The sequence below is a fragment of the Rhinoderma darwinii genome, chromosome 2, assembly GCF_050947455.1.
Source record: "Rhinoderma darwinii isolate aRhiDar2 chromosome 2, aRhiDar2.hap1, whole genome shotgun sequence".
Taxonomy (NCBI): domain Eukaryota; kingdom Metazoa; phylum Chordata; class Amphibia; order Anura; family Rhinodermatidae; genus Rhinoderma; species Rhinoderma darwinii.
The window spans coordinates 402,805,324-402,832,291 of record NC_134688.1 but is presented as its reverse complement, the minus strand read 5'-3'; the positions used below and the strand labels follow the sequence as shown (position 1 = coordinate 402,832,291).

Genomic DNA, 26,968 nt, shown 5'->3' with positions numbered 1-26,968 from the left:
TTTACGGAGGCAGCGATACCAATTTTGTGTATTTTTTAAATTTTTTACATTACTTTAGAGAAAAAAAATGTGAAAAAGTTTTTTTGGGGACTTTAAATATTTATTTAACTTTTTTCACTAATAATACCTATTTACTTTTTACTCATTTTATTAGTCGCCCTAGAGGACTTTAACCAGCAATCAGTAGATAGCTGGTACAATACACTGCAATACTAATGTATTGCAGTATATTGTCATTTTTACAGGCTCCTGTAAAAGCGCGACTGCTGTTCCTGTCCTTTAGTCCTGGGAGTCATACACAGCTGACACCCGCAGCATATGGCGCGGGTTCAGCGCATGAGCCCACTCTATACATCACCCCCCACACCACGACATGCTATATCTTGGTGTGAGAAGGGTTTAATGCGCAGCGGATGGTGAAGAATGAAAATTAAAATTTTCCACTGATGTGCCATTTCAGTGCACAATATGTTGTGCCCAGTTTGTGCCACTGAAGAAAAATATTAACCGGGTTCTCCCAGGTATGGTGATGCCAGATCTGTGAGCGTAAACTGCTGTTTGGGCACGCTGTAGGGCTCAGAAGGGAGGGAGCGGCATTTGGCTTTTGGAGCGCATATTTAGCTTGGTAGTAGTTCTGTTTGGCGTTTTGCTGGTATTTCAGTTTATAATGTGGAGGCATATGTAATCTGTGCGGAGTACATCAGGGTATATGTAAGCTGTGCGGGGTACATCAGGGCATAATAAGAGGGTATAATAATGGGGTAAATAAATAATAATCCGCAGATAAGTGGCCAGTGTCGCACTGATAAATGGTGCCTGATCTTATCCACTTTTGGAACACTGCACATTTTGCATCACCGTATTCTGAGAGCCAGAACTTCTTTATTTTTCTTTCACCGGACTGGTGTGAGGGCTTATTTGTTGCGGGCCAATCTGTAGTTTTCATTGGTACCATTTTGGGGTAAATGTGATATTTTATTTTTTTTCACTTTTTATTCCATTTTTTGGCAAGCACGGTCACCAAAAACCATCAATTCTGACAAATGTTTATTATTATTTTTTTATGCCGTTCAACCTGGGCTATAAATGACCATTTTACTTTATTCTGCGGGTCGCTATAATTACGGCGATACCATTTGTATATCTCTTTTTATGTTTTGCAGCGTTTGCGCAATAAAATCACTTCTTTTATAAAAAAAAAAATTTTGTCACCAAATTCTGAGAGCCATAACTTTTTTTATTTTTTAGTCAAAAAAAGGTGTCTAAGGGCTTGTTTTTTGCTGAACGGGTTGTAGTTTTTACTAGTACTATTTTGGCGTACATGTGACTTTTTGATCACTTTTTATTGTATATTTTGGGAGGAGTGGTGATCAAAAAATAGTGATTCTAGCGTTGCTTTTTTACTTATTTTTTTTGCGGCGTTCACCGTGCGGGAAAAATATTATAGTTGTGGTCGTTATGAACGCGGTGATACCAAATATGTGTACTTTGTTTTTTTAACGTGTTATTTTTTTCCTATAATAAAAGACTTATAGGAAAAAAAAGCAGTGTTTGTTTATGTAACATAACTTTTTTATTTTTACACTTTTTTCAACACTTTAATTTTTTTTTACTTATCCCACTAGGGGACATTTAGACTTGCAGCTCTGATCGCTTCTAGAATACATTACACTACCTATGTGTTCTAACTGGTCCTCATAGGCTTCCGTACATGGCAGCCTGATGGCCTCCGGTTACCGTGACAAGGTTCGCCTGCCCCCGCAAATGCATGTGGGGGTGCTTCCGATCTTCTCTAAACCTCTTCAATGCGGCGATCGCAATCAACCGCCGCATCGAAGGGGTTAATTGCCAATCTCAGCGGCAACAGGTCGCTGATCGGCAACGGGCAGAGTGCCGCACAGCGGTTAACTGTTAAAGCGTGGACGTAACTGCACGCCCAGGTGCGCAAAGTTACTGCTCACCTAGATGTACATTTACGCCAAGGTGCGGGAAGGGGTTAACCCCCGCACGGTGAACGTTGTAAAAATTTTTAATAAAAAACAATGCCAGAATTGACGTTTTCTGTTCATCCTGCCTTCAAAAATTTTCGATAAAAAGTGATCAAAAAGACGCATGTGCTCCAAAATGGTACCAATAAAAACTAGAAGTCCCGCAAAACAGCCCTCATACAGCTGCATTGGCGTAAAAATAAAACCATTATGGCTCTTAAAACATGGCAACAAATAATAAAAAAAAAGTGTTTTTACAGTGAAAAATAGTAAAACCTACAAAATCTATATAAATTTGGTATCACCACAATCGTAATGACCCACTGAATAAAGTTATGTTATTTATACCACACAGTAAATGGCGTAAATCTATGACTGAAAAAAGAGTGGCAAAATTTGTTTTTTTCCCATTAAACCCCACTCCAAAAAAGGTAATAAAAGTTAATGTTAATTATATGTACCCCAAAATGGTGCGATTAAAAAATATAACTTGTGCTGCAAAAAATAAGATCTTATAAAGCTATATCGACGCGAAAGTAAAGTTATAGCTCTTAGAATGCGACGATGGAAAAATATAAAAAATAGCTTGGTTATTAAGGTTTAAAATAGGCTGGTCATTAATGGGTTAAACTTTTTAATGTACTGGCATATATCTATGTACCAGTACATTAGCCTGTGTACTGATAGTACACAGGCAGTTGTTAGGACATGCCTAAGTATGCCCTAACAGGAAATATGGTCATACAGCCCTGGGGTCCTTCTTTGGACCCTGGGCTGTCTGCCCATATATGGTATGTCGCTCGATCATGTTACAGGGATTCCCTGTCTCGATCCAAAAGGCATCCCCCCATCTCATTTACCCCTTAAATGCTGCTTTGATCTCAGCATTCAAGGGAATAGTGGCGGAGATGAGAGGTTTCTCTGATCTCCGCCGTTAGAACGGTGCTATGGCTGTGTAATACAGTCATTGCCCCACTCCTGACAACAAGTACGCACGCAGTCAGCATAAGGTGATGTGGCCGGCGCTGCACTAATGAGCGGCGGCACAGATACTGAAGACAGAACTTTGGGGTGTTTTGCAGTGCACCCGCCATGTTCTGTCTTCAGTGTCGGCGCTCGGTTCAGCGCCGGTCGCATCAGATCATACTGACCGCGCGCGCACACTTGAGAGGACTCAGGAGTGGGGCAATGGCTGTATTACACATTTGCAGCCCCGCTCTAACAACATTCATGTGTTACTATACTTTAGCTGTGCGGCCGCACAGCTTACTATTGGAATACATGACTTAACGGTATTGAATAGTTTGAGGGTGCATGGTTTCGAAGTTTCGATGCATTGTGCCACCCTACTCTTATCTGCAGACAGAGTTCACATTTGCCCTCTGATAGCTTTGGGCGTGTGATAATTAGGGCTATGCAGTCGGTAAGCTAAACTTCTGACCGCTGTATTGTTCCACTGTCCCACTCCAGCTCAGACTACTTCATCAATGGCTCATGTAGAATAATTAGTAATAACCAATTTACCGTAGTAAAATGTTAACATTCCGCTTTTCATCACCATAATGTTAATAACCAGACTAGATAGAACATAAAATATATTTATTTCAATACAATTTCTGAACAAAAACTTTTCTAACTGTCTTTGATTAAGTATGCAACACACTATACATTTAATAAAGGCAAAAAAAGTTATTTTAACAGAAACTCAGTATTTGGGTCCTTTGCCTTGGAGTAGCAGCGTGAATATACTTAGTCTAAGGTGTATTTCACACAGCGATTATTTTGATTCCGTATTTGGACGCCCAAACTTCCAGATTTTCACCTCTTCCATGTTTTGGACCTACTCTGATACTGCTCAAAATACTGACGTGTGCAAGTGGCCTTCAGGAGCGTAGAGATCAAAGGAGAGGTGATAACTTTTTTTATATCGCTACTAGAACATCCTAGTTATCCCAGTTTTTATAATAAATAAGGGCCTTTGATATAAATATGTTATACCCTATTATCAAAATTTCACTGAATTACTATGAAAGGAATGCAACAAGCTATGCATTTACTAAGCTAATACAATATTAATATTATTATTTTGAAGCCAAAGTTGAAGTCAGTACATGTCTACTAACTCCACCTAAAACTGACTCCGACTCCACAGCCTAAGGGTATGTTCACACACTTAAAAAAAACAACTTATTTTCAGACTTTTTTTGCTATTCAAACTCTCGTTTTTTACGGCCGTTTTTGGAGCTGTTTTTCTATAGAGTCAATGAAAACCGGCTCCAAAAATGTCTCAAGAAGTGACATGCACTTCTTTTTCCTGGCCGTTTAATTACGCGGCCGTTTAAAAAAAAAAACAGCCGCGTAAAAAATGCCCTGTCGGAACAGAACACCTTTTTCCCATTGAAATCAATGGGCAGATGTTTGGAGTCGTTCTGCCTCCGATATTTCGGCCGTTTACGGCCCGAAAAACGTTCGAAAATAAGCCGCGTGAACATACCCTTAGTAAAAAAAAAAGTTCATGTTATCACATCCCTGGAGTCACTGAAAGGCTGCATGGGGCAAGAGCATGGTCACAGAGCGGGATTCTGCTCCATGCATAACTACAATGCACAATTGGGGCGTAACTGCATAAAATGGGGGGGGGGGGGGGGCAGGCATTGGCTAAATGTTTTATGGTACACCCTAAGTTTAATATCCTGTATCGTTTTTGCTTAAATCTCTGGAAACATTCTCTAAGTGCGAGGATATTTTTCAGACCTGATTGTCCTAATTAGATCAGTAATATTATCTGTCTTACGGTATACTGTCTGTTAATAAAGGTTATTTTCTTCTCTGTTCCAAGCAGTATGTGTTGCTGAGATTTCATCGCTGATCACTGTATTGCTTCATTCTACGCATTCCTTCATCTCTACTTTTTGACCTATGCTGACAAACCATGTTAAAGGAAAGCAATAATAATTTCCGTTTCTCACCAAAAAAGTCAGAAAACACTCTAGTAGAGGAATATAAGCGAGAACTTGAGCTGGTGAAGAAGGAATTTGAAACGGAAAAATTAAGAACACAAGAAGCCAGGAAAAAGTGTACCTCAGAGTTGAAACGGTATAAGGAGACATTCGAGAGAGAAAAAAGGAAGCTAGTGGATGATTTGAGTTCTAAGTCCGAGCTGCAAAGAACCCGAGAGCTACAGCAGCTAAAAGACTCCGTGTTACGAGAAAGAGAATTAGAAATAAAGCAGCTGATAAGGTGGAAAGATGAGGAACTACGAGAGCTTCAGACGCTTCTGCAAAAAGAGAGAGAGACCGCAGTTAGACAAGCAAGAGATCTGCAGAAACAGTTGATCGACGAGTTGTTAAATAAGGGTTATGCAGCAAAGTCTAGCAATACAAAAATATGTGAACTTGAGTCCTCATCTGCTGGTGAATGCCAGTGCAAACTTCAGGATGTTCTGTCTAGGATTCGGTGGGAATATGATGGTGAACAGGCTGCACGCATTAGACACTTAAAAGTGGAATTGAACTTGGCTAGAAGTCTCTTTATTAAATATATTCTGAACAGCAGTAATAGTAGTTTATTGACTATTTTAAAAGGAAAGTCAAAGCCTTTGGATTGTGGGGAAATTAAATTTGGACGCTATTCCCTTGGTAGCCGTACCACCAGGCCATGGTCACTAGAAGAAGTATCACCAAGACCACAACTGCTAGAAAATATGGGACCTAGGCCACAATCTCATGAGAGTGGCCTGTCAAGGGCAAGATCACTTGAATGTATGTTCCCGGAACACGAATCCCCACAAACCTCCAATGAAAAGTTATGGAAATCCACTCCAGAGAGAGAGAGAATCAAAGCACCCAATCTGGTTGATTGCCATGAGAATCACATATCAGACTTTACCTGTTTAGATGCAAAACATGACTTCTCAACCTGGCACTTTTTCGAGACTGAAGTACATCCATTATCTGAAAATGTTAGGGGATCTTGTCACAATATTACTACGACAGGTGGGAATAACTGTACAACCTCACTAGAAAGGCTCGATTCCTTCCAAAGCCATGCTGTAGAGAATGTTGAGAATTTGCAGTTTCCGCCGGTAAGATTGTTTTAATTTGATGACTATGGACACAATTAAGTGCATTCTTATGGTGATGACTTGTTTCAGTTGAACACATAAGTGTGTTTTCACATGGTGTGGTTTTGCTACACAAATGCATGTGTTTTTTTCATTTCATTCATTTTTTGAAGTGTGCTTTTCGGTGGCAAGGCTAAACTGTACGATGTAAATACACCCTAAGGATATAATTTGGTTAGACTGATCTATACAAAGCCATGATCACATGTTACTTTTATTATTTATTTTTCAAGTAGTTCTGCGGCGGTTTTGCAAAAATTGCTGCATAAATCAATACAGCTGCAACATGTGAACACCGCCTAACCGTTTAGACAGAATGTCAGCTGCCGTCCTATATGAAGTGGTTTACTCCTGGTAAATCTACCACATATGGAATAATGCCTTTTGGATTGGAATATTTAGAAGTGGGGCAGCTGGAGAAAAATATTTGCAATGCTGGAGTTTTTTAATGACCTGATGTTTGCCTAGGATATATATATATAGATAGATAGATAGATAGATAGATAGATAGATATACAGGGTGGGCCCTTTATATGGATACACCTAAATTAAAATGGGAATGGTTGGTGATATTAACTTCCTGTTTGTGGCACATTAGTATATGGGAGGGGGGAAACTCATGAAAGAATAAAGTAATGTAAAAACCAAGCACACCATTTGTTTTTCTTGTGAAATTCGCGATAAGTTCGATGTGTCACATGACCCTCTTCCCATTGAAAAAACTAAACATGGATACAAAATGGCCGACTTCAAAATGGCCGCCATGGTCAACTCCCAGCTTCAAAAGTTTCCCCCCTCCCATATACTAATGTGCCACAAACAGGAAGTTAATATCACCAACCATTCCCATTTTATTTAGGTGTATCCATATAAATGGCCCACCCTGTATATATAGATATTATATATATATATATATATAATATATATATATTTTAAATGTTTCTCTCTCACCTGTTCACTTGCAGCAATGGAATGATCGTATCCAGTATAGCAAGTGATATATGATTGCAATTTTGTTGTTGGAGAATTAGTGCATTCCTAAAGCAAGGGTCTATTCACACTACATTTTTTGCCGTACAGTTCTGGTATAAGTCTTTGTTAAAAAAATAAAAAATTTAATTCGAATACCTCAACTATATTGCAAAAGACATGAGGTGAACTAAGACATGATCTGTTACAATTTATAGGAAATGTTAAATCGACATGATTATGAAGAGGACTTGCCTTTTGGTTTGTTTTGTTTTTTTCCCACGTTGGAAGAATGCTCTATCAATTTACAATATTATAGTATAATAGATAGTTTTATATTCTTGACCCGCTCGAAGTTCCTCAGGGACATTTGGAAAATTGGAGCAAAAGATCCAAGGCATTATCTGGTTAATAATACATTACAGTTTGTTAATCAAAATAATGAGAATGCCACGTCTTAGGCCTCATGCACACGACCGTATTTTTTCCCACCCGTAAATACTGGCGTAAATATGGGTCCGGTGTCACACGTATTCCACCCGTTTTGCACCAGTATTTACGGACCCGTGCCCGTAAATATGGGTCCAGTGTCACCCGTATTCCACCCGTATTTACGGGCACGTTTTTGGCGGCAAAATAGCACTGCACTAATCGGCAGCCCCTTCTCTCTATCAGTGCAGGATAGAGAGAAGGGACAGCCTTTTCTGTAATAAAAGTTAAAGAAATTCATACTTACCCGGCCGTTGTCTTGGTGACGCGTCCCTCTCTTCACATCCAGCCCGACATCCCTGGATGACGCGGCAGTCCATGTGACCGCTGCAGCCTGTGATTGACCTGTGATTGGCTGCAGCGGTCACATGGCCTGAAACGTCATCCAGGACGTCGGGCCGGATGTCGAGAGGGACGCGTCACCAAGGCAACGGGCAGGAGACCGGACTGGAGGAAGCAGGAAGTTGTCGGTAAGTATGAACGTCTTTTATTTTTATTTTTTACAGGTTTATACTGATCGGTAGTCACTGTCCAGGGTGCTGAAAGAGTTACTGCCGATCAGGTTAACTCTTTCAGCTCCCTGGACAGTGACTATTTACTGACGTCGCTTAGCAACGCTGCCGTAATGACGGGTGCACACATGTAGCCACCCGTCATTACGAGAGCTCCATAGACTTCTATGGACTGTCCGTGCCGTTATTACGGCCTGAAATAGGACATGTTCTATCTTTTTCAACGGCACGGGCACCTTCCCGTGAGAAAACGGGAAGGCACCCGTCGCCAATAGAAGTCTATGAGCCCGTTATTACGGGTCGTAATTACGACCCGTAATAACGGGAGTTTTTACGGTCGTGTGCATGAGGCCTTAGAATGGAGAGACATATCCAGCAGTCATCCTACTTTTTTTTTTAAATACTCACACAAGGCTTTGAAATGTTAGCCATAGTAAAGTCTCATTCACACCTGGTTTTTGTGGTGCATTTATAGATATGAACAAAAAAAGCTCTTTGAAAACCGAAACACAGGGAGTACAGACAGTTGAAATTTTAGTTAAAATTAAGATCTGTTCTACACCCTAGAGCTAGCAGTGTTTTATTTGTAGTGAACTTTGTTGTCCTATTGACTACCATTAACCTTCTGCTGGCACTGCGTTTTAACCCCTTCCCACCCAATCACGTACAGTTACGTGATTAAAACTGGTGTCTTACCGCCTTTTCACGTAACTGTACGTGATGGAGATGAAGCTGGCTCAGGAGCTGAGCCAGCGACATCACCGCCGGGTGACAGCTGTACGTTACAGCTGGCACCCTGAGGTATCGGCCAGGACCGGAGCGAGCATCCGATCCGGCCGATTAACCCCTCACATGCTACGTTCAATAGAGATCGCAGCATGTGAGGAGTTTATAGCCACCGGCACCCCAGCAACGTGATCGCTGGGTTGCCGGTGGCTGCAAAGGCGATCGGAGGGCTAATACTTACCTCCCGGTCCGCCAGTAACTGAATCCTCCTATGCCCCGTCGTCGGCGGGGCCCAGGAGGCTTCCGGTACCATCGGCAAGATGGCGCCGGCTCAGCTTCCGGCTCAGAAGCTGAGCCGTCGTCATCAGCAGTGGGTGTCCACTGTATGTTACAGCGGACACCCCGATCTGTCGCCAGGAACCGGAGCTAGCTCCGATTCCTGCCATTAACCCCTTCGATGCAGCGATCCATTGTTATCGCTGCATCCTAGAGGTTTGTAGCAAATCGGCAGCCTTGCCATGCGATGGCAAGGCTGGCGACTGCTACTATGGCAACAGGAACCCTAACAATGGACTCCTGTCTGCCATTATGTAAGCTGATTTGGCCCCGCCCAGAGGCGGAGCCTGATCGGCTTGCTGTCAGTGAACAACTGACAGTTCCAATACATTGCACTACATAAGTAGTGCAATGTATTAGAACATTTGAAAAACAGATGCCAGAGGCAAAAAGCCCTATTTCCCAACTACCATTAGAATTATTTAATTAAAATATATAATCTTTATTGTGCTGATTCAGCAAACAGACAAAACCAACATAAATGGTTAAAATTCTCAGTGCATGGATCGGGTCAGCAACCATTTTCGGTTGTTTCAATATGCACGTGTGTTTGCCGTCTGTGCTTGCAGACCGGCAGAGTCTGGAGACCGTTAGTAGCAACAGTGGACTCCTAAACAGTTAGATTGTTAAACCCTAAATTCCAGCATGTATTAAAATTGAAAAGAGAGCCCCCCCGACATGTTTCGCTACATATGTAGCGTCCTCAGGGGTTCATGGGGCTACTGACGGCGCGCCGAGAAGTTCTCTCTGTTATGGGAATCCTCCATTACGTACCAGGGGGTGTGTGTACAAATTGGACCAATCGTAGCGGGGGTGGGCAGGAATCGCCAACCCCCGTTTGAGTGGCAGATGGAGCTGCCAATGAGGCAGTGGGAAGCCAGAACATCTGAACAGGAAGGTTGACGCATTCGCTTCAGGGCTTATTCGGCACTTACAATTAAATCCGCTCGCAGGAGTCGTCAGATAGCTAAGTGGTGCATTTATATTCAGATCAATTGTACACCTGAAAAACACTGGTGCTAAACATCGATATTAAATATATACTAGTGAATAAAAATACATTATATACCAACTCATGAGTAGTTTAATAAATATATAATGGGTAAGAATCAGTGATGTGACGGCAGATACACCTGCCGATAGGATAGCAAAAAACGCAGAGGTATAGGCATGACTGCAAGTGTATGTACACACTTGTATGCTAATTCTGCACTGAAGTGATTATAAGAACATTGCTATGGACTATAATGGAATGATGTATTAGAACAAGCTAGTTTCATCAAAAGCACAAGAATACTGATATTAAGTTTGCATGTAGAGTTTGTTTTAAAGAGATAAATACCACTGACTTATTGAGTCAAATGGGCAATTAATATAGAAAATAATGTGATAAATTCTTCTTTATGCATAAGTAGAGGGATGTTCTACGAAAATGCCAGTGGTCCGTAGTACAGGTTCATGGAGGATAAAGGTGCCCTAAGAGAAACAGAGAGAATATTGGGCCATCAGAACTAAATAATTGGACAGTGTCTGTAGTTCTATATAATATTACTGTAAGAAGTAAGAATAGACAACGTAAGGATAAAGACTAGGTTATGGGCCAGTGAAACGATAATCGTGACACTGAACTGTATTAGTCTCAGAGAAAAGCCGCGAATGTAAATCCCTCATTCAGACCAGAGGGGCTAAGAGAATGCAAACGATGAATCCATCGTGCTTCCTCTTGCAGTAGGATTTGGTCTAAATTTCCAGCCCTGGGTCCCAATTTAATCTGGGTGACCCCCCAGAACTGGAGTAGCTTGGTGTCACCTCCATGTAGCTGGTGCATGTGTCTGGACAACGTGGTGTCCTCTTTATGGTTGATCGTGCGAAGATGCTTGGATATTCTCCTTCTTAATTCCTGTGTAGTCTTGTCCACGTACAATTTTGGGCAGGGACATTTCGCTATATATATCACCCCACTGCTATTGCAGTTGATAAACTGCTTAATAACAGATTTTACCATCAGGTGGATTAGTGAAGGTTTTTGTCATGGGCATACGAGGACAGAAGGAGCAACGACCACAGGGGTGAGAGCCCCTGACTGGAGATTTTAACCAAGTTTGTTGGGAACTAATCTTTGTGGAATAGTGGCTGTGTACCAAAAATTCTCGTAAGTTCTTACCTCTGCGGTAAGTGATACTATGGACCGCTGAAATAACTTTTTTAAGGTCTGGGTCCGTGGTAAGTATTGACCAATGTTTTTTAAGAATATCCATGGCCTGAGAGGAACAGACGTCGTATGTACCAATACAACGGATGGCACTGGATGACTCGATTTTGACAATTTGTGCCATTGTCCTGAATTAGATTCTGCCTATCAGTTGCCTTAGCCCTGGCATAGGCCCTATGTAGCCATTTTCTAGGGTAACCACGTGCCACAAATTTTTTATATAGTCCATCACATTCAATCTGGAAAGATTGTTCATCAGAGCAATTTCTCTTGGCTCTGAGATATTGCCCTATCGGTATACCCCTTTTAAGGGCCGGTGGGTGATGACTTTGCCAATGTAAGAAGCTATTCGTGGCGGTGGCTTTGCGAAAAATATCGGTATGTACACTGCCGCCAGGGTCCAGAGAGATCTTTAAGTCAAGGAAATTGATCTCACTCTTGTGTGTTTCATGAGTGAACCTCATACCAATGTCATTTTTATTAAGTACCAGAACGAAATCATTAAATAAATTAAGATCACCATCCCAAAAAATGAGAATATAGTCGATAAATCTCCCCCAGAACAAAATATGTGATGTGAAAAAAAGTAAATCCTCCGTAAAAACAATGGTGTCTTCCCACCACCCCAAAAATTAATTTGCATAAGTGGGTGCACATACAGTGCCCATAGCTGTGCCTTTTATTTGATTGTAGTATTTTTTGTCAAAAATAAAGAAGTTATGTGTGGGCAGAAATTGTAACAGTGATAGAGCAAAATCGTTGTGCAGATGAAATTGAGTACCTTTTGTGCTCAAAGTGTTTAACTGCATTTTAACCTAAGTGGTGCTGAATGTTGGTGTATAACGATTCCACGTCAATGGTAGCAAGTATAGTAGTTTGAGTGACATTGAACTCCTGGATCCTGGCGACAGTGTCCTTGGTGTCCCTTAGAAAGGAGGGTAGGGAGGAGACGAATGGTGAAAGAATTTCGTCTACATATAGACTGATTCCCTGTGTGAGATTGTAATTTCCTGATACGATTGGTCTACCAGGGGGGGGGGGGACGGACAGCCTTATGGATTTTTGGCAGGGCGTAAAACGTTGCCAGAGTCGGGTTGGAGTTGTATAATCGTTTAAATTCATCCATGGTTGTTAAATTCTTGGTTTTAGCCTCTGTAAGGAGGAGGTGCAGTTCGACCAGAAACCGGTCGGTAGGATTACCTGTCAATATGACATAGGTAGTGGTGTCCTCTAATAGTTTGTGGACCATTTGTGTGTAGTCTGATCGGTCCATAACAACTACATTTCCTCCCTTGTCAGAGGGTTTTAAAACTATCTCGTCATTTCTACATAAGTCATCCAGTGCCAATTTCTCACTATTACTGAGGTTACCAAACACCTTTGATTTGTAATTTCTCAATTTGCGTAAATCAGTACATACCATCTTGACAAAAATGTCAATATGACTGTATTGAGAGAATGGAGGAGTGAGTTTGGACTTGGGTCGTAAAGAGGAGAATGGGCCAGTAGCAGCAACAACTCCAAATTCATTTTCCTCAAGTAAGGTCTCAAGATCTCTTAGGGTCTTTTGTTCCTCGTGACTGCAGAGTGTTCCATCCCGAGTAATATATTTGAAGTATTTATGTAATGCTAGCTTCCTAGCAAAAAGCTTCCTCACCCCTGTGGTCGTTGCTCCTTCTGTCCACGTATGCCCATGACAAAAACCTTCACCAATCCACCTGATGGTAAAATCTATGTTATTAAGCAGTTTATCAACTGCCATAGCAGTGGGGTGATATATATATAGCGAAATGTCCCTGCCCAAAATTGTACGTGGGCAAGACTACACAGGAATTAAGAAGGAGAATATCCAAGCATCTTGGCACGATCAACCATAAAGAGGACACCACGTTGTCCAGACACATGCACCAGCTACATGGAGGTGACACCAAGCTACTCCAGTTCTGGGGGGTCACCCAGATTAAATTGGGACCCAGGGCTGGAAATTTAGACCAAATCCTACTGCAAGAGGAAGCACGATGGATTCATCGTTTGCATTCTCTTAGCCCCTCTGGTCTGAATGAGGGATTTACATTCGCGGCTTTTCTCTGAGACTAATACAGTTCAGTGTCACGATTATCGTTTCACTGGCCCATAACCTAGTCTTTATCCTTACGTTGTCTATTCTTACTTCTTACAGTAATATTATATAGAACTACAGACACTGTCCAATTATTTAGTTCTGATGGCCCAATATTCTCTCTGTTTCTCTTAGGGCACCTTTATCCTCCATGGACCTGTACTACGGACCATTGGCATTTTCGTAGAACATCCCTCTACTTATGCATAAAGAAGAATTTATCACATTATTTTCTATATTAATTGCCCATTTGACTCAATAAGTCAGTGGTATTTATCTCTTTAAAACAAACTCTACATGCAAACTTAATATCAGTATTCTTGTGCTTTTGATGAAACTAGCTTGTTCTAATACATCATTCCATTATAGTCCATAGCAATGTTCTTATAATCACTTCAGTGCAGAATTAGCATACAAGTGTGTACATACACTTGCAGTCATGCCTATAGCTCTGCGTTTTTTGCTATCCTATCGGCAGGTGTATCTGCCGTCACATCACTGATTCTTACCCATTATATATTTATTAAACTACTCATGAGTTGGTATATAATGTATTTTTATTCACTAGTATATATTTAATATCGATGTTTAGCACCAGTGTTTTTCAGGTGTACAATTGATCTGAATATAAATGCACCAGCGGATTTAATTGTAAGTGCCGAATAAGCCCTGAAGCGAATGCGTCAACCTTCCTGTTCAGATGTTCTGGCTTCCCACTGCCTAATTGTCCGCTCCATCTGCCACTCAAACGGGGGTTGGCGATTCCTGCCCACCCCCGCTACGATTGGTCCAATTTGTACACACACCCCCTGGTACGTCATGGAGGATTCCTATAACAGAGAGAACTTCTCGGCGCGCCGTCAGTAGCCCCATGAACCCCCTGAGGACGCTACATATGTAGCGAAACATGTCGGGGGGGGGGGGGCTCTCTTTTCAATTTTAATACATGCTGGAATTTAGGGTTTAACAATTTAACAATCTAACTGTTTAGGAGTCCACTGTTGCTACTAACGGTCTCCAGACTCTGCCGGTCTGCAAGCACAGACGGCAAACACACGTGCATATTGAAACAACCGCAAATGGTTGCTGACCCGATCCATTCACTGAGAATTGTAACAATTTATGTTGGTTTTGTCTGTTTGCTGAATCAGCACAATAAAGATTATATATTTAAATTAAATAATTCTAATGGTAGTTGGGAAATAGGGCTTTTTGCCTCTGGCATCTGTTTTTCAAATGTTCTAATACATTGCACTACCTATGTAGTGCAATGTATTGGAACTGTCAGTTGTTCACTGACAGCAAGCCGATCAGGCTCCGCCTCTGGGTGGGGCCAAATTAGCTTACGTAATGGCAGACAGGAGTCCATTGTTAGGGCTCCTGTTGCCATAGTAGCAGTCGCCAGCCTTGCCATCGCATGGCAAGGCTGCCGATTTGCTACAAACCTCTAGGATGCAGCGATAACAATGGATCGCTGCATCGAAGGGGTTAATGGCAGGAATCGGAGCTAGCTCCGGTTCCTGGCGATAGATCGGGGTGTCCGCTGTAACATACAGTGGACACCCACTGTCTGTTTGCTGAATCGTCACAATAAAGATTATATATTTTAATTCAATAATTCTAATGGTAGTTAGGAAATAGGGCTTTTTGCCTCTGGCATCTGTTTTTCAATTGTTGTATCTGGCCTGCCAGCTACCAAGGGTCCAATCCATATCTGTTTGCATGTATTAGAACATCAAACAAACAGTTGGACCTTCAAGTCCCCTAGTGGGACTAAAGAAAAGTGTAAAAATAAAAGTTGTAAAACATACAATAAAAGTTTCAAGTAATAAAATAAAACACAATCGCCCTTTTTCCCTTATCAAGTCATTTATTATTGAAAAAAATAATAAAACCATACATATTTGGTATTGCTGCGACCGTAACGACCTAAACTATAAAAATATTCTGTTATTTATCCAGCGCAGTGAACGCCGTAAAAAAAAAACCCTGCCATAATTACTGTTTTTTTGGTCACTGTCTTCCAAAAATTGAAATAAAAAGTGATCAAAAAGTCGGACGTATCCAAAAATGGTACCTATAAAATCTATACCTCGTCTCGCAAAAAACAAACCCTCACACCGCTCCATCGACGAAAAAATTGAAGTTATGGCTCTCACAACATGGCGACAGAAAAAATACATTCTCTTTCCAAAAGTAATTTTATTGTGCAAAAAGTTATTAAAAAATTCTATAAATTAGGTATCGCCGGAATCGTACTGACCCGCAGAATAAAGGTAACATGTAGTTTATAACGCGTGGTGAACGCTGTATATTAAAAACGAAAAAACTATGGCAGAATTGCTGTTTTTTTGTCACCTTGCCTCCCAAAAAAGGATAACAAGTGATCAAAAAGTTGCATGTACCCCAATATGGTACCAATAAAAGCTACAGCTCGTCCCATAAAAAAAGAGCCCTCATACCACTACGTCTATGAAAAAATAAAATTAGTCAAGGCACCAATAAGCCAGGAAATAAAAATATGCAGTTGTGCCGGCCCGAGGGGAACGTTTCTTCTGTTTCAAAAGGCGATGTATCAAGGCACTAAAATTAGGGAACCAGGAAGGGGAGGGCCCAAACATCCGCTGGAAGCGAGGGCGCCCGTATTATACCAGGACAACACTTTCCCGGCAAAATTCCCCAAACTGCAAAGGTGCGGAGTGTGGACCAAAAGGGGGATAAGAAATGACACCATTTATCAGTGCGACACCGGCCTGTGCAGAAAGGATCGATCACAGCGTAACACACATCTATGGATCATTTTATTATTTTTTTTACCTTATTATTATACCACCTAACTATGCCCCTGATGTACTCTGCCGAGCTCACATATGCCCCACATTATAAACGGAAACAACAGTGATACTCCAAACAAAACTATTACCAAGCAAATTCCACGCTCTAAAAGCCAAACGGCGCTCCCACCCATCTGAGCCCTACAGCATGCCCAAACAGCTGTTTACGTCCACATATATGGCATCGCCATACCCGGGAGAACGCTTTTAACAATTTTTGAGGTGTCCCCAGTGGCATAAGCTGGGCACGACATATTTGACAATGAATTTGCATATCTAGGGAAAAATTTTAATTTGTACCTTCCGCAGCGCAATCATTTATGGAAAAGACACGTGGGGTGAAAATGCTCACTATACCCCTTAATAAATGCCTTGAGGGGTGCAGTTTCCAAAATGGGGTCACTTCTCAGGGGTTTCTTTTATTTCACATCAAAGCCTCTGCAATTGTGAACCAATACTTTATATGTCGCCAAATTAGGCCTCAATTTTACATGGTACTCTTTCACTCCTGAGCCCTGTCGAATGTCCAGGCAAAAGATTAGGGCCACACGTAGGGTGTTTCTAAAACCGGGAAACACCGCATAATAATTGAGAGCTCTCTTGTTATGGTGGCACAAGCCGGGCACCACATATTGGCATATCTATGGAAAAAAATCCAATTTTCACTCTCCCACATCGTGTGCACATGAATTTCTTCAAAACACCTGTGGGGTTAACATGCTCACTACGCCCCTAGGTGAATATCTTGAGGGTGTTGTTTCCAAAATGGGATCACTTCTGGGGGGGATCCACTGTTTTGGTTCCACAGGGACTTTGCAAATGCGACATAGCGACCAGAAACCAAATGCAGCAAAATCTGTACACCAAAAGCAAATGGCGCTCCTTCCCTTCTGAGCCTTGCCGTGTGCCCAAACAGCCGTTTATGACCACGTGTGGGGTATTGCCGTACTCCAGAGAAGTTGCTTTACAAATGTTGGGGTTCTTTTTTTCCTTTATTTGTTGAGAAAATTAAAAATTTGGAGCTAAAGCTACGTCTTATTGAAGAAAAAGGATTTTTTTTAATTTTCACTGCCCAATTCTAATAAAATCTATGAAATACTTGTGGGATCAAAATGCTCACTAAACCCCTAGATGGATTCCTCAAGGGGTGTAGTTTTCTCGATGGAGTCACTTTTTTTGTGTTTTCACTGTTTTGTCCCCTCAGGGGCTTTGTAAATGCGACATGGCCTCCGCAAACCATTCCTGATAAATTTGAGCTCCAAAAGCCAAATGGAGCTCTTTTTTCCTTCTAAGCCCTGCCGTGTGTCCAAACAGCCATTTATTACCACATGTGGGGTATTGTTTTACTCGGGAGAAATTGCTTTACAAATGTTGCTTTTTCTCCTTTAGTCCTTGTGGAAATTAGAAAAAATTAGCTAAGCCTACATTTTATTTGAAAGAATGTAGATTTTAATTTTCACAGCCTACTTCCAATAATTTCTGCAAAAAACCTGCGGGGTCAAAATGCTCACTATACCCCTAGATAATTTCCTCAAGGGGTGTAGTTTCCCAAATGGCGTCACTTTTGGGGGGTTTCCACTATTTTGGCACCGAAAGAGCCTTTCAAACCGGACATGGAGCCTAAAATATTTTCTAATAAAAAGGAGGCCCAAAATCCACTAGGTGCTTCTTTGCTTCGGAGGCCTGTGCTTCAGTCCATTAGCACACTAGGGCCACATGTGGGATATTTCTAAAAAGTGCAAAATCTGGGCAATAAATATTGAGTTGCATTTCTCTGGTAAAAACTTCTGTGTTACAGAAAAAATAGATTAAAAATGAATTTCTCCAAAAAAAAAAAAATGAAATTTGAACATTTCACCTCCTACGTTGATTTAATTCCTGTGAAACGTCTAAAGGGTTAAGAAACTTTCTAAATTCTGTTTTGAATACCTTGAGGGGGTGAAGATTTTAAAATGGGGTGACTTTTTGGCGGTTTCTAATATATAAGGCCCTAAAAGCCGCTTCACAACTGAACTGGCCCCTGTAAAAATAGCCTTTTGAAATTTTCTTGAAAATGTGAGAAATTGCTGCTAAAGTTCTAAGCCTTGTGACGTCATAGAAAAATAAAATGACGTTCAAAAAACGATGCCAATCTAAAGTAGACATATGGGAAATGTTAATTAGCAACAATTTTGTGTGGTATAACTGCCTGTCTTACAAGCAGATACATTTACATTTTGAAAAATGCTAATTTTTGCAATTTTTCACAAAATTTTGGTGTTTTTCACTGATAAATATTGAATTTATGGACCCAATTTTTCCACTATCATAAAGTCCAATGTCTCACGAGAAAACAATCTCAGAATCGCTTTGATAGGTAAAAGCATTCCGGAGTTATTACCACATAAAGTGAAATATGTCAGATTTGAAAAAATGGGTCTGGCTCTCCCCCATACTGCTCCTGCTCTATTCCGCAGCACAATCCTACTCTTTCTTGTGTTATGCGGCAGTGTAAGAAGTTTCAGTTTTGTGTGGAATTACTCTTTAAAGGAAATCAATCCAAACTTTTACAGCTTGTACACAATAAGTGGATAATTTCTTAAAGCCTCCATATATATCAGTTAAGTGGTATAAATCTTCAAAAAAGGTGCACTATATGTACAAAAGTGTTGTGACACACTTCTCTAACATTGAATTCAGGTGTCTTATACAGTGCAATTGCCACAGGTGCAATTTATATGCTTCCAACTTTGGGGGAACCATTTGGAGAATGCCCTTTTCTGTCCCAGCATGACTGTGCTCCAGTGGACAATACAAGGTCCATAAAGGCATGGTTGGGTGTGTTTGGTCTGGAAGAAATTGACTGTCCCGCACAGAATGGGATGTCATAAAAGTTCCTGTAGGTTTAATGTGCACATTTTTTTGTCCATATAGTGTGTTTGCTAGGTTTCTGTTTTTTTTTTTTTTTAAATAGACGCAAAAGTGCAGTCTGCAAAACTTTTTGTTTCTGTGAAAAAGAAACCGGAAAGCAACTGAAACAAAAGAATTACCATTGAATTCAATTCTAACGGTACTGTTGCTTTCCGTTTAATGCTTCTATCCTCTTTTCCTCAGACGGAAGAGATGTAAACGTATACTAGCGCTAATGTGAACTTAGTCTAAGGCCCCCATGCCCACTTCCGTTTTTTCCTTCAGGGTGCTAGATGTTTTTTTGACGGCTAGCACCCTGACACATTCATTTCAATGGGGCCATGCACACTTCAGTTCTATTGACAGTCCCGTTGTTCCGTTCCGATAAAAGTAGAGCATGTCCTACTTTGGTCCGTGACCGTGGGGCCCATACAAGTCAATGGGTCCGTCAAAAAAAACTGAAGGCACACGGAAGGCATCCATGTGCCGTCCATGTGTGACGGAGACGTTGCCTAGAAACAGCTGAGTGGGCAGAAGTACAGAAGAGATATTGCACTGCACTAATCGGCAGCCCCTTCTCTCTATCAGTGCTGGATAGAGGGGGCAGCCCTCTCGTGCACAGAATCTGCAGCGATAGAAAGAAAAAGCAGTTCATACGTACCCCGTTCATTGTCTTGGTGACACATCCCTCTTCCGACCTCCCTGGATTACGCGCCAGTCCATGTGACCACTGCAGCCTGTGATTGGCTGCAGCGGTCACATGGGATGAAATGTTATCCCAGGAGGCCGGACTAGAGGAAGAAGCAGGGAGTTCTGGGTAAGTATGAACTTATTTTTTTTCTGAGTTGGTGTTTTTGTAGGAAACATTAGAAATCTATATTGTGAGCGGCGAGCATGGTACTCACTGTCCAGCGGTAGTCACTCTCCAGGGTGCTGGGTTACTGCCGTGCAATGATTACCATGCGCGGCGCTCGGAAACGGAAACACGAAAGTGTACACGGAGAACACACGGGAAGCACACTGATCCAATCACTGACACACGGATCTGTGAAAAACGGCCGTGAAAACAGTGATGGAAGTGTGCATGAGGCCTTAGGGACTGATGAAGTTTGGGGGGGGGCTCGTCTCCACTGATAAATTAGGTGCAGTTAAAGTGGTTTTAAATTAAATAAAGCTTATTCACTGTATAAATGAAAAGTTTACATTTTCTGATTTACTTTTGTATACTTTCCAAGATGTTTGTGAATTAGAACACTCATTCACTTTGAGGCTGAAAACCTTTACATACCCAGTCCTGCTCTCAGCTGAAAGCTGTACACAATTGAACCCAGGCTAGGCAATACTCTATGAGCTATACAGCCTGGCCTGCACACCAGGGCTGGTTTTAGGAAGGGGGGGGGGGCAATGGGGGCGATCAACCCTAAACCACTCTGCCGATTTTCTAAATCGGCCGCTATCTATTCGGTTTAACCAATAGATAGCAGACTATTCTAATTATACCTTTCTCACTCCCGGGCTTCTTGATGGCGTGCACAACGTCCTGACGTTAGCGTCGGGGTGTAATGTGCCATGATTGGTGCCTGAAGCTGAAGAGGAGCGGTGAGTATAAGCGGAGGGGCTGAATGTTTTTTTTTGTTTTTTTTTCCTCTGCATTGAGTCTGGTCTGGGGTCTGATTAACATACCAGGTCTGATTTAATTTAGGTGTCTAGGGTCTGAATTTATGTGTTGCAACAGAGGCTGGGTATGGCTGTTAAAGCAAGAGGCCAAAAATGTCTCTCCGCAGCAATCTCTGCAGTTTGGGCTAAATGGAGAAAAAAAGGAAAGAGAACGTCTACAATCAGAGAAGAAGTCGCCTGTAAGTCACTGAATTTATAGAGGAGCTGTCACCTCTCCTGACATGTCTGTTATAGTAAATGTTTGTATTCCCCATGAGATTACAATTCTGGAGCACCTGTACTCAAAACTTTGTGCTGTGAAGATCCTCTGTTATTCCTCCTGGAAATGTATGCATAAGGCCTGTCTTCCGTGGAAGCTTTTTGTAATGCAATTTATTTTAACTATTGAGCTACAGCTATCATGTGGACTGCAGCTATTATTCTATAGTTAAAATCATTCAGTGGTGCTGCAAAAAATATTTGTGTAGCCCAGGCCCATTGCCTTTGTCAATAGAATGTATTCCTACTCAGTCCGATACTCTCACACTGTGTAAGGAGACAGACCTTTGACAAAGGCTAGCTTTGGGGAGATATTCTACTGTTGAGAATATGAGGGAAGCTATCCTGTATTCTCAGTTGCACATGTTTTGCCCTTTGACCGTGACCCATAGATCCAGAAGTCTGTAGACTCCAAGTGATGACACTTTTTATCTGAGCTGTTCCGATCTTATTTGTCTCTTATATGTTTAGTCTTGACAATATGTCGGGAGGTTATGTGCTTGTTCAGTTTAATATTGATGGCAGTGACCTTGCAGACTATTACTGCTGTAATTGCAATTTAAAAGAAGATAATAATAAAAATATCCAGATGGTAAAAATCCCATTAATTGCAAACTATTTTCTTTGATCTAATTCTTGCAGGTGTGTTGCCTGGAGATATAGTTTATCTAGAAATTATATAGCTCTTATCGTCCATGTCCGTACATAGGATTGTCTATTCAGATTACCAATAGATTATGCATAGATGCCATATATGATTTTGCTGCATATATACTTTGTGCTGAGCACCCCCTGCAGGAAGATTGGATAATTTAATATTCAATGCTGTTTAGTGGTGTAGTGGATGTAGATGTTTTTCTTGTGATCAGAATTACAGACCAGTAAACCTGAGGATGTAAAATTGTTATGTAAGCCTATAGCTGTGCTTAGCATATTATATACAATGTATTATGACACTAAACTGTAAAGATATACTGTCTTTTATATGGCAATTTATGTTGTGTAATTTGTTATATGTGTATAATTATATGACAGGAGTTGCCTGCTATGTCTAACCCCATATGTTTAACTTCTAAATGCTCCCTTTTGCATGAGAAACCATTCTGAAGCCCAGAGACCTGTCCAGCACATCCCACGACACTGGAGGAATTCAGGGCACACACTGATATCAATGCACACCCATTAATTCCAGGGGACACCCGGTGATGCAGCAGTGCTGCAGGAAAAGAGCCTTTATATTGCCATTTCCACATACTTACTAGCTATTTGTGGGGCTTACGATAGCAAGATCATCCCCCCCACAATCAACAACGTACAATGGATTGTAGGAATTGGATAATGTCTTTTCATATTCCCCTAAAATCAGATAATTGGGGAGGGGGGTTCTGCTGCTGGCAGTTATTATATATTTAAAGAAAGTACCATGAAAAAAATTACATTCCTTGCAGCAGCCAAGAATCCCCCCCCCCCCCCCCCCCCCCGTTACCAGAACATGATCTAATGTGCCATTATAAAAAGAGAAGGGCATGTTCAGCTTCTAGCGGGAGTCCCAGCATTTACACCGTGGTTTCATGTCTGTATGTTGTAATAATTAGTGTCCGCAGTCTTGAGTTCCCTGCTCTGTGATATCCTATTTAGACTACGAATATAAGATTAGGAATTGGATTTATATTCCTTTATTCCCAAAAGCATGTATGAATTTAATATTTGTGGTGTCTAAAATGCAGAATGAATAACAATGTGTATGTGATGTACAGCTGTTTGTAACAGGTGTGAGGGCATATAATCTGTATACATAGTTCTGACCACATTCCTAGTATAAATGTGTAATGTTAATGGCCGTATGTAGCAGGTGTCGTACGCATGATGGTCCTATGTGTTCCCGATGCGATCGGATAATAATGAACTGTGGGATGTTTCATGGCAGTATGATTTTATCATGAGTGCAGGCTTCCTTGTTTTACCTTTGCTTTATTATGCAGTGAGCATCCATGCTATTGAGATGCCTCCTTCTTGACAGCGCCTGCTGCATGGGTGTCTGTTGAATAGATGTAGAGGACATGCTGTGCTTGGGTTCTTTGTTTTGCCGTGTAGCTTTTATTGAGCTCTACGTGGAGAAGATCTTTTCCTTAAGACATTGTTTACTGTTGGTCTAGTCTGGGGACAAAGCTTCTTCGAGTTCATTTAAGACACGTCTGTGTAGCAGCACCCTAACCTTTCATCATTAGGCAGCAAACACTCCATTCCAGCACAGTTTCCATGGCAACCATCTGTCTTGCTCTTCATTGGTTGTCCAGTGCTTGCTATACAATTCTGGTAGGTTTAACTCTCCTATTAATATTGATGATTTCAAAAGCTAGCAGAGGTAGAATGCAGTTAACTTTAACCAGATCTCCCTCTGTGTAACACGGATTATTCGTGTCCATCAGTAGACCCTCAATACAAGCTAATCAAAAGGCAACGCTTACAAAATGGACCGAGCCATGAAGCTGGGAGTGATGGGATTCTAATCTATACGTTCATGTTGCTGGAAATTTTTCTTCCCTTGTAAGAATGAGGACTGCCTATGACTGAAAAATATGTCCTGCGGAGGAGCCCTGCATTTTGACATTTTCTGCCTGGCCATCTTGACACTCAAGCAATCGTCTAGCTCATGAATATGCAATGGCTACCTGCTGTACCAAAATCCGGACTCTCCTCATTCAAGAAATCTTTACCTTATGATTTATTTGGTTATTTTATGATGTATATATATTTTGGTGTATGGTTATTTGTCTTTGAAATTCCAACTGCATGATGCTCTGTAGGAGTACTGATGGGCAGCCCAACATCATGCAGAGAACCAGTGAGGGTTCAGAAGAGGCATGGGTTTTAGAAGCTGTAGCAAGGTGCAGTTTCATGCACAGCCCATTATTGGCTGGTGCTATCCAAAGTCAGGAGTGTGACGCCACTGCTGCTAAGGAATTGACTAACCACGTGGTTCCCCTATTAATGTTCTCATCTTGTGAGGTACCATCGGACGGCGAGCATCTTGAGGTACAGGTGCAAAACGGTGCTCCGCTAATGGATGTGGAGCATTGTAATGTGGACTTGAAAGCAGCAATGCTTCCCACTAAAGACTCACCAGTGGAGCTCACCGTCACCCCTGTTGATATCCATAACTGTGTTAGTTTGGTTAACAAGCAAATTATTTCTGCTGATTCTACGAGCTTGGATGTCTCCGTCACCAAACTGTCTAGGACTAAGCTTCAGGGTATTAAATGTGTTTCCGTGCCAACAGATAAGCAGGAAATGCCAGTCTGCCCCCTGGAAAATGGGATTAGGCCTAGTAACACGGATTCTCTGATAAATCCAGTAAACACTGTGAGTGAGAATGGAGAAAAGTGTAACTCTCTTTGCACGGTAAGAATCTAGACGTTCTCATTGTACTGTTAAGTGTTGTATGTTAATAAGTGCACTAAATACTGTGAGTATGTGATTTCTATCGGACACGAGGTGTGTGCCAGTTAATCTTGTGTTAGAACCATGGACAGCTCAAAGTTCATTTCTGGATGACATTCTGTGCAGGCTATTTTCAGTGCAGACACGGTGTCCTTATTCCCTGAAGAACACTTCTGGATTTCACAGCCTTCCCTGCTATATGTGTGTATGCATCGTGTCTATGTGAGCTGTCTAGTTGCGTTTTCATTGCCACACATTGCATAGTTTAATAAATAGCCATGCGCCTATGGTTTATGTGTTGCCTGCTAATATTTTATTTTGCTGCAATATTGAAATTACATCTTTATTAACTAAAAATATTCTTGTTTTGATGGCTAATAGTTTTGGTTATTCTAATCATGCTCAAGCAGCAACATTGTAATTTTGCTATGGCATGATTTTAGAAACTGTTTTGTAGCAGTGCTTACGTCATCTACACTGAGCTAATCAGGAGGTTTAAAAATGTTTTCTATTTTTTTTTTTTTTCAGAATATAATTTGTTTTATTTATATTTTAATAAGATTGAATATTTAGTAAGCTGTATATGGGAGTCTGTAACCTGTAATTCCTACTTGGGATTAGGCCCCGACTACATGACCACTCTTCAGCATGTGATGTCTGAGGTATATTCAAGATGCCTTATGCAACTTTTTTTATAATATTATTATTATTATTATTATTATTGTTTCACACTTTATAAGAAGTCAGTGTCACTTAAAATGTGGATTGACTTCTTTTACAGTGCAGCTGCTAGATTGAACAGTATTTTGGCAGTCTTTAGGTTGGAGCCATACTAATTGGTATACGTTCCTTTATTTTAATGCTATTCTATGGCCAATTTATTGGGTAGATTGGGCCTTACAGCTAACTAGGTGAAGTTTTGCTACAGAGCCAATAAGAAGGTCATCTGGAAAATTTGCTTAAGCTCACTGCCTCAGACTGTAAACCTACATACAAAGTGCAGATTGTGGTCCCCTAATTGCCACTTTTCTTGTTTATGGAGTTTATAAGCCTGCGCAGTCTATGGTAATGGTGTCGGCATAGGAAATACTACAACTGTCAACTGCATCACACAATGACTGTATGATATCTGAGCAGGTTGTATAGGATATTTTTTAGGCCTCATGCACACGACCGTAAGGGTTTTTACTGACCCAAATATGGATCCATAGTCATCCGCAAATATGGGACGGTATCCATAATTATGGTCTGTAGTGCAAGCGTATTTCTGGAACCAGAGAGCAATCTTGGGGAATCCGCAATTACTGATGGCTACGGATCCACCTCCGTAGCCGTCTGCAATTGCGAAAATGCCCCTAGACTTCTATGGAGAGTCCATGCTGCAATTGCGGGAAAAAATAGGACCTGTTTTGCAGATCATTTCTACGGCACAGACACACATCCATAAATATATTGAAAGGTGTCTGTCACTAATAGAAATGAATGGATCTGCAATGTGATCCAAAATTTAGGATTCATAATTACAGGTGAAAACTACGGTCGTGTGTAGGCCTGGGTGATTGTGCCAAAAATAAAATCTAGAGTGGTTTTTTTCAACCCGATGAGCTATTTTCGAATCTCTATTTTCTTATTACTATTAAATAAACTGAAAAAAATACCATGAGATAATTTAAAGAACTCCCATGAAATTTTTTATTTCTTTGCCCGTTTGTAATAGGCATCTTGTACACATATACACCGTGTTCCAAATTATTATGCACATTGGATTTAAGTGTCATAAGCATTTAATTATTCATTTTTCAATTAAACTCATGGATGGTGTCTTAGGCTGGGTTCACACGACCTATTTTCAGACGTAAACGAGGCGTATTATGCCTCGTTTTATGTCTGAAAATAGGGCTACAATACGTCGGCAAACATCTGCCCATTCATTTGAATGGGTTTGCCGACGTACTGTGCAGACAACCTGTCATTTACGCGTCGTCGTTTGACAGCTGTCAAACGACGACGCGTAAAAATACAGCCTCGCCAAAAGAAGTGCAGGACACTTCTTTCAGACGTAATTTGAGCCGTACTTCATTGAACTCAATGAAGCACAGCTCAAAACTTACGGCTGTCAGACAAGCCTCGCAAAATGCGAGGAAGAGGAATTACGGCTGAAACTAGGCAGTTGTTTTCTCCTGAAAACAGTGTCATTTCAGCCGTAAATGACAGCTAGCGTGTGCACATACCCTTAGGGCTCTTTGGATCATTGTAATCAATCTCAGACACCTGTGATAATTAGTTTGCTAGGTGTGCCCAATCAAAGGAAAACTACTGAAGAAGGACGTTCCACATTATTAAGCAGGACACAGGTTTCAAGAAATATGGGAAAGAAAAAGGATCTCTCTGCTGC

At 41.1% G+C, this 26,968-nt stretch overlaps 1 protein-coding gene across 20 annotated transcripts in view; it reads left to right on the top strand.

Moving 5' to 3' along the window:
- TSPOAP1 (TSPO associated protein 1) overlaps positions 1-26,968 on the top strand; it is a 235,225-nt gene that overhangs the window by 30,256 nt on the left and 178,001 nt on the right. For 15 of the 20 annotated variants that reach the window (XM_075854078.1, XM_075854076.1, XM_075854070.1 and 12 more), the window contains exon 2: positions 4,831-6,072. In XM_075854078.1, coding sequence (XP_075710193.1) covers positions 4,921-6,072 — 1,152 coding nt within the window. In that variant the 5' untranslated portion in view covers positions 4,831-4,920. Of the gene's footprint in view, positions 1-4,827; positions 6,073-23,468; positions 24,535-26,968 lie in introns of those variants that run through there. The other 5 variants (XM_075854084.1, XM_075854081.1, XM_075854080.1 and 2 more) reach the window with 3 other exon arrangements.